The sequence below is a fragment of the Hyla sarda genome, chromosome 2 (genome assembly GCF_029499605.1).
Source record: "Hyla sarda isolate aHylSar1 chromosome 2, aHylSar1.hap1, whole genome shotgun sequence".
Classification (NCBI taxonomy): Eukaryota; Metazoa; Chordata; class Amphibia; order Anura; family Hylidae; genus Hyla; species Hyla sarda.
In genome coordinates this window covers 32,611,696-32,625,914 of record NC_079190.1, presented here as the reverse complement: position 1 = coordinate 32,625,914, position 14,219 = coordinate 32,611,696, and the positions used below count along the sequence as shown (strand labels likewise).

General features: G+C 45.2%; 1 protein-coding gene across 5 annotated transcripts in view; it reads right to left on the bottom strand.

Moving 5' to 3' along the window:
* PIWIL4 (piwi like RNA-mediated gene silencing 4) overlaps positions 1-14,219 on the bottom strand; it is a 319,725-nt gene that overhangs the window by 145,284 nt on the left and 160,222 nt on the right. For all 5 annotated transcript variants that reach the window (XM_056561503.1, XM_056561500.1, XM_056561501.1 and 2 more), the window contains 3 exons: positions 13,965-14,179; positions 5,991-6,112; positions 2,397-2,477 (listed from right to left, as the gene is read on the bottom strand). In XM_056561503.1, the coding sequence (XP_056417478.1) occupies positions 2,397-2,477; positions 5,991-6,112; positions 13,965-14,179 (418 nt within the window). The remainder of the gene's footprint in view (positions 1-2,396; positions 2,478-5,990; positions 6,113-13,964; positions 14,180-14,219) is intronic.

Sequence of the window (14,219 nt, the reverse complement as noted above, 5' to 3'; positions counted from 1 at the left end):
AGAACTGAAAATGGCTTCCACCGATGGCCCCCATCCCACCTGACAGAGCTGGAGAGAATATGCATTGAAGAACGGCAGAAAATCCCCAAATCCAGGTGTGTAAACCTTGTGGCCTCATCCCCAAGAAGACTGGAGGCTCGAATCACTGCCAAAGAGGCTTTAGCTAAGTCCCAAGGGTATGAATACTTATGTCACTGCAAGATTGTAGTTTTTCCTTTTAAATAAATTAGCAAAGATTTGTAACCTTCTGTTCTCACTTTATCATTATGGAATATTGGGTACAGAATGATGGTGGAAAATTGTTTAATTTTTTTTTTAGCGCAAGAAGCAACATAACAAAATGTGAAAAAGTTTGAAGACTTTCCAAGTGCATTGAAGGATATAAGTGAGAAAAACATTTTTTTTACTGCTTGTTGGAAGAAAAAAAAAAGGATTTTTGTTGTATTTTTAAGCTGTAAAAATGTCACTGAACACTATCTATTGAAGTGTATGGTAAGAATATCTTTAGAAAGTAAAAAAAAAAAAAGGCCCCTTGGCATGTTCTCTGCTCGGCATGAACCCATCCAGTACACGGTGCTGGGGTAAGAGTTCATTCTGTGGTCTGCCCGGACATCCTATTGATAAGTAATAGCCCCCGAGTCCCCTGACGAAGCTTGGAAGAGTGAAACGCGCGCTGGGGTACACACGCACCCCTGAGTGAGAGTCCTTTCATTACAGAGACTGTGACTGACATGTTTTTTTATATAGGGTTTTTCCTTTTTCCATTTCTTTTGGGCTGCATGGTCGGTGTTTTCTATTATTGCTCCTATGCTTAAACTGATTGTTATGTATTTTTGTATTTCCTTCCATGCAATTTTTACCCTATCGTAGCCAGAATTGGCATTTTTGTCTATTCATGTCACCTTTGTCTTATTGTTGACTTTTCTCGCCTGGGTTGTTGTGTTTGCTTCTGTGCAGGTGGGAGGTTGTTTTATATATATATATATATATATATAAAACTTATTTAATCATGTATTTTCAATAAAATATGATTATTTTTGCATAATTTCTGTGTTCAGTGTTTTTTGGGGGGTACATAAATACAGTATTGTAACAATATGCCAGGATGTGCCATCACTTCTTTGGTTGGGTCACACATAGTGCATCTGCAGCGAGCATACACACAGGGCTACCCCGCCGCAGCCCTGTGTGTGCAGTAAGGATTGGAAACCTTACTGCACACACAGGGCTGCGGCCAGGTAGCCCTGTGTGTCTGCTCTTGGCAGAATCCGCAGCATATATTCCTGCTGCGAATGTGCTACGTGTGACCCTTTCCTAAGGTTGCATTTACACGTTTCTATGCCTAAGTTTCAACAATTTCTTGATGGTCCCGGAAGAATCAATTGATGTGGGTGTATCTGATAAAAATGAAATATAAGCCACATGGTACAGAGGCAGGGCACCAAACTCTAGAGCAGTGTTTCCCAATCAGGGTGCCTCCAGCTGTTGCAAAACTACAACTCCCAGCATGCCCCGACAGCCTTTTGGCTGTCTGGGCTTGCTGGGAGTTGTAGTTTTGCAACAGCTGGAGGCACCCTGGTTTGGAAACACTGCTCTAAAGGGCTGGTTTTCTTTCCACAAATGGACATAATAATACACCCAATAGATGGCCCAGACACAGGAGCTGAGCTCATGGTAACAACAGTGGATGCCAGCTGAGTTATACCCATGACATCCAAAAAGTTTGAGAAATGGGGTTCCCATTGTCAGGCCCTCCATGCCAAATGACTGTCAGACATCTGAATTAAGTTCTTTGAACTCCTCAAGTTTTTGCTTCGTCAAAACAACTCCGAAGTTGAGTCATTGGGAGTTAAAGGGGTACTCCGGTGAATTATTATTATTTTTTTTTAAATCAACTGGTGCCAGAAAGTTAAACAGATTTTTAATGACTTCTATTTAAAAATCTGAACCCTTCCAGTACTTATCAGCTGCTGTATACTACAGAGGAAGTTCATTTCTTTTTTAATTTCTTTTCTGTCTGACCACAGTGCTCTCTGCTGACACCTCTGTCCATATCAGGAACTGTTCAGAGCAGGAGAGGTTTGCTATGGAGATTTGGTCCTACTCTGGACAGTTCCTGACATGGACAGAGGTGTCAGCAGAGAGCACTGTGGTCAGACAGAAAGGAAATTAAAATAAGAAAATAACTTCCTTATACAGGAGCTGATAAGTACTGGAAGGATTAACATTTTAAATAGAAGTAATTTACAAATCTTTTTGGCACTAGTTGCTAAAAAATAAAAAATTAAAGTTTTCCACCTGAGTACCCCTTTAACTCTAAACACATTCTGTATTTTTGCACGTTCTGTATATAATAACCAGTTTTTTTTTAATAACATTTGCAGTATCTGTCTTACTTGTGCTGAGGAATTTCCACGGGATTCGATGGGCAGAAGTAGTTGCGTCCCACTTGGTACATGTTGAGAAATTTAAATACCCTGAAATCCACAAAAAATATGAATATCACTAAATTAAGAACTTTAAGACATAAAAAACAACAGTAAAGTTGACATGACTCCCACAGAATTCTGGTGTACTTACCTGTTCAAATCTGCATTCTCATCTGGGAATACTCTACAATATCACATGTTTTTTTTAGATATTGTACCTATGCCATTAGCTGTGGTGATGCATCTCTTATTTTCTTTGGCATAAGATTCTCGTCTTAGGGTTAAGGTTCTGTCTTGGGGTTGGGTTCTGCCTTTTGTGGAGGTTTGTTTCTATAGCCTATGTGATTTCTAACATATTTGTAAGTGACTTAATTTACCAATTTTACTTTCTTTCCTTAAAAACAAAAGTATTGATTCTTGGCCACTAGGTGTCTCACTTCCCAACTGTCCACTGCCTGTTGTTATGGGAATTCTGTGTCAAGACAGCAGAGAGACCAAGGCAGAACACAGGAAGTTGGGGGTTGGGCTTAGATAGTACTGTGTGCAGGAGAGGAAGCAGGACTGTCTGCATGCACTCTCCACCTGTCAGTATCCTGCAAAGGTTCCATGCTGTACCTGAAAAGTAAATCAAGGCTTCCCTCTGAACACCCAAAGTTCTGGGCAGCTGTCCCTTATGTAGCTTGTCATCATCATCATCAGTTCATTGCTTAGACCAGGACTGCTTTTGAGATGGAATCCCTTCCTCGCTGTGATGCTGTTACTGTTTTCGTTTCTGCTCACATAGCACCTTGCAAACCCAAATGCATTAGTAAACCATTCTGCCCAGTACTGTAAATTATCTTCCAGTACTGTACAGCCTGTTCAGTCCAGCAAACTTTCTCCAGCACTATGTCAAGGCATAGTAGCCAGCAGTAGGTGCTGTACTGTGATTGGCCAGACAAGTCAGGGAGTGAGGAAGTCCAGGTGAGTTCTGATGACAAACAGGTCCTGACCCCTAAAATGGAGGGAATGAGAAATAGCTGTGCACCATGGAGGGGGCTCATAGAGACCCAATAACAGCAGCGAGAGCCCCAAAATCATCTCGTCACCACTCTGAAGGGTTAATCTAAGAAAATTATTTTGAAAGAATAGGCACGCTTTTTAAACTCACTCTAAGAATTAGACAGTATTGAGTAAGCTTGCTCCATTTTTAAAGGGGTACTCCGTCCCTAGACATGTTATCCCCTATCCAAAGGATAGGGGATAAGATGTCAGATCGCGGGGGTCCCGCTGCTGGGGACCCCCGGGATCTACCATGCAGCACCCACCTTTAGCGGCTTCCGGAACCGCTGGAGGTCCTCAGGCTGAGACCAACTCGACCACGAGGACGGAGCATAGAGACGTCACGGCTCCGCCCCCGTGTGACGTCACGCTCCCCCCCCCCCTCAATGCAAGTCTATTGGAGGGGCGTGACAGCTGTCACGCCCCCTCCCATAGACTTGCATTGAGGGGGCGGAACGTGACGTCACACAGGGGCGGAGCTTTGACGTCACTATGCTCTGTCCCCGTGATCGCCAGTAATCAGGCCCGGAGCGAACATGCACCGGGGACTGATTCTAACGGGGTGCGGCGTGGAAGATCACGGGGGTCCCCAGCGGCGGGACCCCCGCGATCTGACATCTTATCCCTTATCCTTTGGATAGGGGATGAGATGTCTTAGCGCCGGAGTACCCCTTTAAGAGCACAAATTAATAGAATAAAAAATAGGTAATTCTAACTGTGGTCGGAGGTCAGCAATCTTTATGCCTTTATACAATATACAGTTGTCTTCATGTACGTGACAACAGACAACTACATGAACAGACACTTTAATATGGATGACATACAGGTTGCAGACTACAGTGGGTAACATTTTTTATGTTGGACTATAAATCTAAGATTTCCGGCATCTTCTTTTTTTTCCCCAGTGAGTAAAACACGGGCAGAATTTCATAGGGTTCTATTATCTGTTATACACAAAGATAAATTGCTGAGCACGATGCTGCTGAGATCGTGAGGTTACTGTGGATGTGACACCAGAGGAAATGTCAGCGACGTTATAGTTTCTGCTGTGTTTTTATTAAAACAAAACAAAAAAATATATATAAGAACAATACTATAAATGAAGAATAGATGTGCATTAGAGGATGACAGGGACATCACGAGTCAAAAGGACCATAGCAATATATTCCTTGTGCAGATGGGAGGATTTTAAACCTAAATGCTAAAAAAAAAAAAAAAATTTCCATCCTGCACTTAGAACACCCAAAACAAAAACCCAATGTTAAAATATAAAAAATAGTAACAGAAAGTCCCATCTACCCCAAAATAGGTAGATGCAGAGGAAAATAACCCTTTGGATGGCGCTGCTGTTCCAATAAGAAGTGATGTCCAGACCAGAGATATTTTCAAACAACTGGAGTGGTTTATTGAAATAAAAATAAAAAACAATGTACAATAGATGACGCGTTTCGAGGGAGCCACCCCCTTCCTCAGATCTATGTCGGCAGCCCGGGGAAGTGCGCTTGGAGTGCAAGAAACAGTTCTGTGGCTGCGAGTGCATCCTTTTCTTCTTGGAAATACATATGCTGTGGTGTCTCTAGTCGGATTGCGACCCCTTACGGCCACCCAGGTACTAATACAGGTGAATTCTCCTACAGACCGTATATTTGGACTGCAGTGCCGGACCCCCTGTCTCTCTTAGCTTTACATTTTAAACAGTTGTTGCTTCCAACGTTGTGGGAACAGTTTGGGTTCGGGCCTCTTCTGTTCCAGCAGGACTGTGTCCCGATGCATACAGCAAGGTCCATAAAGACATGGAGGGGGTGTGGTGTGGGAGGACTTGACTCACAGAGCGCTGACCTCAACCCCAATCCAACACCTTTGGAATGAACAAGAACAGGAGTTCGAGTCCGACCCTCCACATTCGCATGCTGCAGACAAACCCTCTGCATATCATACATATGCAGTGGTCCCACAGGTTACAATAAGACGTGTGGCCCCGCCTCCAAACCTTACTGCACACACAGGGCTGCCATAAGGTACTCTGTATGTCTGTTCAAGATAGAGTAAGTCCTTACATATAAAGTAATAAAGATCTGCTGGAGCTGTAATCACTGTCTATGTAGAGGACAGGAGCTTCTTCAGGGTCCTGTACAGTACACACAATGAACTAAAAAAAGTTACATGGAGCTGCCATCACCTGGTGTCCAAAGGAGGAGCTAACCCTGGCACAGGTAAAGAGTACAGAACATGTAATACCTCCCTGTACTGTAGGGGGCGCTACCAGACACCAGTCAGTGCATGCACTTCAGTAATACAGGGGTTTTACCAGTGAAATGTCCATTCTGATCTTCCAGCCATTGAGCTGTTTTGCAGACCTGGACTGTCTGTAGCATTGTATGGTGAGTCGGTTTCAAATTACAATGGTCCAGAAAATACCTAAAATATTTTAACCTGAGGCCATTGTAAGTTGAGGGATCACTGTATTACTATATTTGTAGTTTAACAGATAATTCTCTTACTGATTCCCAGAGAACTTACTTTTTGAACAGGACGTGAAAGAACTGGATGCAGACGGGGGATCCTGGCATCAGCGTGCTGGTCATGGTCACTGTGATCTTCACCACTTCTCCGTTTTTGGTGGTGCTGGTCAGTTCTGTCACCTATACAAGAAATAGATCATGTGAGCTTCACCAGTGATCATCCTGCATCAATATTACTAATAACTGCTTCATATAAAATAGCACAAGACGTACAATAAGCTGAATGGGTGACCGTGTGGTACATGGCCGGGCAGGGTCTGCCAGAGTGAGAGCAGAGCTGGGTACATTTCATTTATAACTAAATAAAAACTAAAAATAAACAAAAAGCAACCAGGACCCATGGCTAATGCCGGACATCGCCGATCAGGCTGATGTCCGGCATTAACCCTTTAGACGCGGCGATCAAACTTGATCGCCACGTCTAAAACGAAAGTAAACATTGCCGGTTAGCTCAGTGGTGCTGTTTGGGACCGCCGCGGTGAAATCGCGGCATCCAGAACAGCTTGCAGGATGCGAGGAGGATCCCTACCTGCCTCCTCGCTGTCCGATCGCCAAATGACTGCTCCGAACCTGAGATCCAGGCAGGAGCAGTAAAGTGGCAGAGCACTGAACAGTATGAGAGATCAATGTACTGCGTGTTATAGTCCCCTATGGGAGCTATAAAACTGCAAAACAAAGTGAAAAAAAAGTGACTAAGATCATTTAACCCCTTCCCTAATAAAAGTTAGAATCACCCCATAAAAAAAAAAAAAAAAAAACTGTGTAAATAAAAATAAACATATGTGGTATCGCCGCATACGTAAATTTCCAAACTATAAAAATATATCGTTAATTGAACCGCACGGTCAATGGCGTATGCGCAAAAAAATTCCAAAGTCCAAAATAGTGCATTTTTGGTCACTTTTTATATCATGAAAAAATTAATAAAAAGCGATCAACAAGTCCGATCAATACAAAAATGGTACCGCTAAAAACTTCATATCACGGCGCAAAAAATTACCCCTCATACCGTCCCATCCGCGGAAAAATTTAAAACTTATAGGGGTTAGTAAATGACAATTTTAAACATAAATTTTCCTGCATGTAGTTATGATTTTTTTTCAGAAGTACGACAAAATCAAACCTATATAAGTAGGGGATCATTATAATCGTATGGACCTACAGAATGAAGAGAAGGTGTAATTTTTTACCGAAAAATGTACTGGGTAGAAACGGAAGCCCCCAAAATTACAAAATGGCATTTTTTTATTCAATTTTGTCACACAATGATTTTTTTTCCGTTTCGCCGTAGATTTTTGGGTAAAATGACTGATGTCATTACAAAGTAGAATTGGTCGCGCAAAAAAAAAGCCCTCATATGTTTTTTTCAGGTACAACATTGAAAGGGTTGTAGGAAAAAAACGAAAGTGCAAAAACAGAAGAACGCTTGGTCCTTAACCCCTTAAGGACGCAGAACGTAAATGTACGTCCTGGTGAGGTGGTACTTAACGCACCAGGACGTACATTTACGTCCTAAGCATAACCGCGGGCATCGGAGCGATGCCCGTGTCATGCGCGGCTGATCCCGGCTGCTGATCGCAGCCAGGGACCCGCCAGCAATGGCCGACGCCCGCGATCTCGCGGGCGTCCGCCATTAACCCCTCAGGTGCCGGGATCAATACAGATCCCGGCATCTGCGGCAGTTCGCGATTAAAATGAACGATCGGATCGCCCGCAGCGCTGCTGCGGGGATCCGATCATTCATAACGCCGCACGGAGGTCCCCTCTCCTTCCTCCGTGCGGCTCCCGGCGTCTCCTGCTCTGGTCTGTGATCGAGCAGACCAGAGCAGGAGATGACCGATAATACTGATCTGTTCTATGTCCTATACATAGAACAGATCAGTATTAGCAATCATGGTATTGCTATGAATAGTCACCTATGGGGACTATTCAAGTGTAAAAAAAAATGTAAAAAAATGTAAAAGTAAAAAAAAAGTGAAAAATCCCCTCCCCCAATAAAAAAGTAAAACGTCCGTTTTTTCCTATTTTACCCCCAAAAAGCGTAAAAAACATTTTTTATAGACATATTTGGTATCGCCGCATGCGTAAATGTCCGAACTATTAAAATAAAATGTTAATGATCCCGTACGGTGAACGGCGTGAACGAAAAAAAATTAAAAAAGTCCAAAATTCCTACTTTTTTAATACATTTTATTAAAAAAAAAATTATAAAAAATGTATTAAAAGTTTTTTATATACAAATGTGGTATCAAAAAAAAGTACAGATCATGGCGCAAAAAATGAGCCCCCATACCGCCGCTTATACGGAAAAATAAAAAAGTTATAGGTCATCAAAATAAAGGGATTATAAACGTACTAATTTGGTTAAAAAGTTTGTGATTTTTTTTAAGCGCAACAATAATATAAAAGTATATAATAATGGGTATCATTTTAATCGTATTGACCCTCAGAATAAAGAACACATGTCATTTTTACCAGAAATTGTACGGCGTGAAAACAAAACCTTCCAAAATTAGCAAAATTGCGTTTTTCGTTTTAATTTCCCCACAAAAATAGTGTTTTTTGGTTGCGCCATACATTTTATGATATAATGAGTGATGTCATTACAAAGGACAACTGGTCGCGCAAAAAACAAGCCCTCATACTAGTCTGTGGATGAAAATATAAAAGAGTTATGATTTTTAGAAGGCGAGGAGGAAAAAATGAAAACGTAAAAATTAAATTGTCTGAGTCCTTAAGGCCAAAATGGGCTGAGTCCTTAAGGGGTTAAGGGGTTAAAGGGGTATTCCAGGAAAAACTTTTTTTTCTATCAAATGGCTCCAGAAAGTTAAACAGATTTGTAAATTACTTCTATTAAAAAAAAATCTTAATCCTTCCAATAATTATCAGCTGCTGAAGTTGAGTTTTCGTCTGGCCATAGTGCTCTCTGCTGACATCTCTGCTTGTCTCGGGAACTGCACAGAGTAGAAGAGGTTTGCTATGGGGATTTGCTTCTAAACTGGGCGGTTCCCGAAACAGGTGTCCTCAGAGAGCACTTAGACAGAAAAGAATAACTCAACTTCAGCAGCTCATAAGTACTGAAAGGATTAAGATTTTTTAATTGAAGTCATTTACAAATCTGTTTAACTTTCTGGAGCCAGTTGATATGTGTATATATATATATATATATATATATATATATATATATATATATATAAATAAATAAATAAAAATTCCTGGATAACCCCTTTAACCTACTGAATTCAATAAAGGTCAGGCTTTAGATGTTCTAGAAAGTCTTCTGGAATGTCTTTAGGAGTCCAGCACCTGCTCCAGAGGTCCTTATATAAATCGCTTTGCAACACTCCCACTGCCCACGGCCCTTTATGGCAGCAATTAGGGGTAAGAGTATTGTCATCTGGATATACAGGAAAATATGGTCTTGAGGCAATACCATAGTATTGGGCAATAAAGAAGCCATTCACGGTTATGTAATTCTGCTGTCTTAAAGGCATAAAAAGGTCTTGTTCATATATTACACAACGGGGTGCTGCTCAGTAGTCTTTTCATGATTTATCACAGATTACTGTAATAGCTCATTCCCAGAATCAACAAATCATGTTTATCCAGTTATCTCTCCTACACTAATACTATGGTATCAAATGTCAGGAAGGCCATTTCACCACTTAGGGGTTTCACCACATGGCTTCTGCTTTTTGTGATCTATATTCGGAAATCTTGCAGTTTTCAATCTAGCCACTGGGTCTAATATTAAAGGGGTATTCCGGGCAAAAACATTTTATCCCCTATCCAAAAGATAGGGGATAAGATGTCTGATCGCAGGGGGGGCCCGCTGCTGAGACCCCCCTTGATCTCCCTGCAGCACCCCCAGGGCTGCGTCTCTAGTTTTGGAAACCTCCGGGTCTCCGGGATTGGGGACATGAAGTCACGCCACGCCCCCTCCATTCATGTCTATGGGAGGGGGCGTGACGAACGTCACGCCCCCTCCCATAGACATGAATGGAGGGGGCGTGGCGTGGTGTCACGTCCCCAGTCCCGGAAACCCGGAGGTTTCCGTATAGAAAGCGGGTGCTGCAGGGAGATCGCGGGGGGGCAGATAGCGGGCCCCCCTGCGATCAGACATCTTATCCCCTATCCTTTGGATAGGTGATAAAATGTGTTTGCCCGAAATACCCCTCTAAATGGGCATATATGTTGTACATCTTGGCAAAACATTATCTTTCTAATATACTTCATAAAAAGAAGTGTATCTCCTTTTTTATAAAAAATTATGGCTTTTCCAGAACATAATTCTGTCTGGCCGCAGCACAGGCTGGGACAAAGTCCAGGAAGTAGGTGGGGCAAGCACTTATCTGGGATCACTCCTGTCCTATCGGCATGAAAACAGAGAGGAAGGGGTTACAGAAGAGCCTGCAGTGATTGGATGAAGAGACCCAGCACAGCTGACTCAGGAAGGAGAGAATGCGTGGTAAGTGAGGGCGGGCTCGATGCTTGCCTCAGACACACCCCTTCCAAAGCAGTGGATATCAGAATGAGGGAGCAGCAGAACAGAGGGATTTGTGAGCCAAATACAGAAGCTAGACACATAAAAATGCATGTAAAGCATCTGCATGACCCAGTAAGTAATAGGGATCAACCGATATCGATTTTTTAGGGCCGATATCAATAACCTGTGGCCTTTCAGGCCGATAGCCGATAACTTATACCCATATTCCGGTATACGTTATCGGCTATTTCTCCACCCCCCACCCCCAAAGAAGAGGCTGCAGATCATTGATTTAAAGCGGGCGCTTTAAATCAATGAACTGCAGTGGCTTTTGCAGGGCCAGAGACCGCCGCCGCCCGCTTCTCTCCCCCTGCCTGTCCTGAGGTCCTCCCCAGTACAACCACCACCACCGCTGCCCCCCCCCCCTGCCTATCTTCTGGCCAGAGACCACCACCCGCTTCTCTCCCCCTGACTGTCCTGAGGTCCTCCCTAGTACAACCACCACTGCCGCTGCCCCCCCCCCCTGCCTATCTTCTGGCCAGAGACCGCCACCCGCTTCTCTCCCCCTGACTGTCCTGAGGTCCTCCCTAGTACAACCACCACTGCCGCTGCCCCCCCCCCCCCTGCCTATCTTCTGGCCAGAGACCGCCACCCGCTTCTCTCCCCCTGACTGTCCTGAGGTCCTCCCTAGTACAACCACCACTGCCGCTGCCCCCCCCCCCTGCCTATCTTCTGGCCAGAGACCGCCACCCGCTTCTCTCCCCCTGACTGTCCTGAGGTCCTCCCTAGTACAACCACCACTGCCGCTGCCCCCCCCCCCCCTGCCTATCTTCTGGCCAGAGACCGCCACCCGCTTCTCTCCCCCTGACGGTCTTTAGTCCAACCACCGCCGCTGCCCCATTACCTGTTCCCGGGGTCAGCGCTACTTCTGGCTCCGGCGGCATCCTGGGCTGTCACTGCGCACTGACAGTGACGTCGCGTTGAGGATGTCACTCGTCACTGCGCTGCGCAGCGTGCAGGACGCCGCAGGATGTCACCGCAGCCAGAATTAGCGCGGACCTCGGGCCCCGGGAACAGGTAATTATAAAACCGGGGATTCGCCGGTGCGGTGGGGGCACGGTGCGTGGGGGGGGGGGGGGGGGCTACGGTGCGGGGCATTATCGGATTATTGGCAAGGTAATTGCCGATAACGTCCAAAATCGTGAATATCGGCCGATAATATCGGCCAAACCGATAATCGGTCGATCCCTAGTAAGTAACATATAGAAACATTCTTTTTGTCTGTGATATGACAGGTACACTTTAAGTCAATATTCCTACAATACAGTCAGTAGCACTGAACTAATAATAACTAGTCTAACCAGCCCAAGATGATGCAGCCACAGAAGGTTACACTGCGCAGCAATGGGGCGGAGGTGTGCACGTGGGTATGCTACAAATATCTTTGCGGTGGATGGAGAGATTAGCTGTTCCTCAGATCATCACTGTTGATGTAGGAGTCTATTACAGGTGTATTTTCGTGCCTGTGTGTATATTGGCAGTGGCCACCTGTTTACTATGACAAGAATGTGCACTATAGTCAGAGGGTGTAAACAGGTTAAAGAGACTGTCTAATGAAGATAACCCCAGTTAATATAAATTAAAAGGGTATATGGTCATCGCATGGACCCCCTACGTATGAACCAGCAATCAACTAACAAAATGGCTGCCGCGTATTACTATGGGGGAGATTTATTAAAACCTGTCTAGAGGAAGAGTTGCTGAGTTGTCCATAGCAACCAATCAGATCACTTCTTTCATTTTTTTTAAAAAAGCGATCTGATTGGTTGCTATGGGCAACTCAGCAACTCTTCCTCTAGACAGGTTTTAATAAATCTCCCCCATATATTTCCTCTGCAGCATTAAAGGGGTATTCTGGGCAAAAGCATTGTATCTCCTATCCAAAGCATAGGGGATAAGATGTCTGATAGCGGGGGGCCCGCCGCTGGGACCCCCTGCAGCACCCGCATTCTATGCAGGGGCTGCGTCTCCTGTTTCGGAAACCTCCGGGTCGTTACGCCCCCTATCATAGACATGAATGGAGGGGGCGTAACGTCCCCAGTCCTGGAAACCCGGAGGTTTCTGAAACTGGAGAGGCAGCTCCCGCATAGAATGAAGGTCCTTTGGATAGGGGATAAGATGTTTTTGCCCGGAATACCCCTTTAATGGCTGGCCAAAGCTTTGCTTTAGACTACAGTATAAGCCAGTGAAACACTAACCAGTGTGCCTCCACCTGTTGCAAAACTACAACTCACAGCAAGCCTTTGGCTGTCCGGGCATCCTGGAAGTTGTTGTTTTGCAGCAGCTGGAGGCACACCAGTTGGGAAACACTGGTATAGATAGTGAGCACAATGACTATATATTAAAGGAGATATATACAGTGACCCCCCGAAATACGATGGCCCCGACATACGATCATTTCTACATACGATTACTCTCAGAGGCCATCGCATGTTGAAGGCAGCATCAACATATGATGCTTTTGTATGTCGGGGCCATCGCATAAACGGCTATCCGGCAGCGCAGACTGCTTCAGGTGCCCCCGGATAGCCGTTTACGGGGCCCAGTGTGGTCCGGGGACGATCACTTACCTGTGCTCGGGGCTCCGGCCCATCCTCTTCGGGATCCCCTGCATCGTCGGCGCTCTCCTCCAACGTCATCACGTCGCTGCGCACGCCGTCCCGTCATCCAATAGGAGCGGCGTACGTAGCGACATGATGGTGGCGACGGAGAGCGAGGATGCCGGGGAAGCAGAGGCCTTGCCGGAGCGTCGGGGACACCCCGGGGACGCGGCGACATCCGGGGCAGCGGTGACGGTCCGGAGCGGCGGGGACACGTGTGTATAACCTCCAATACCAGTGGTCTTCAACCTGCGGACCTCCAGATGTTGCAAAACAGCCGTTGGCTGTCCGGGCATGCTGGGTGTTGTAGTTTTGCAACATCTGGAGGTCCGCAGGTTGTAGACCACTGTCCTATACTTTACATTGCACGGATCCCTCAACATACGATGGTTTCAACAAACGATGGTCCATTTGGAATGGATTACCACCGTATGTTGAGGGACCACTGTAATGTACAAAAACATATCCTCTATCAGCATAAATAAAAGTTTTGGATACCAGAGGGGGAGAAGGATCCGACCACTGGGACCCTCAGCGATCTCCTGAACGAGGCCCCTGTTCTCTCCAGGACCGGCGCATTTCGACCGCCGCATGAAGCGGCAGCCGACATGCCCCATCCATATATCTCTGTACGGCTATCTTCGGCTCTCCCATAGAGACATATGGAGGGGATATGTCGGTCACCGCATCGTGCGGGGGTCAACACGCTATGTCCCTGGGGAGAGCGGGACAGATAGGGGATACGTTTTTGTACCTGATACTGTGTTCTCTTATGCCGTAAGGGTGTTATGATTTCTTATGACATAAGTATGCTTTGATGCGTTACCTTATTTTGAAGTTTCCTAGATAGGAACAGTATGGCGCCATCGAAGGCACGTGCCGTCCCCAGGATATCTCCATGACTATACAGCAGTGCAGACTTCAGTCTCATTGAGGCGAGGGCAGGGTTGAAATCCACATGGTACTGGTACAAGTGCCACTGGCTAGGCAGTCCCAAGCCAAACAGGTTTGTCAGAAGTTTCACGGGGTCTCCACTTGTTCCTTAAGAAACAAAAGAAAAGGAAGGTTTTAAAGGGGTACT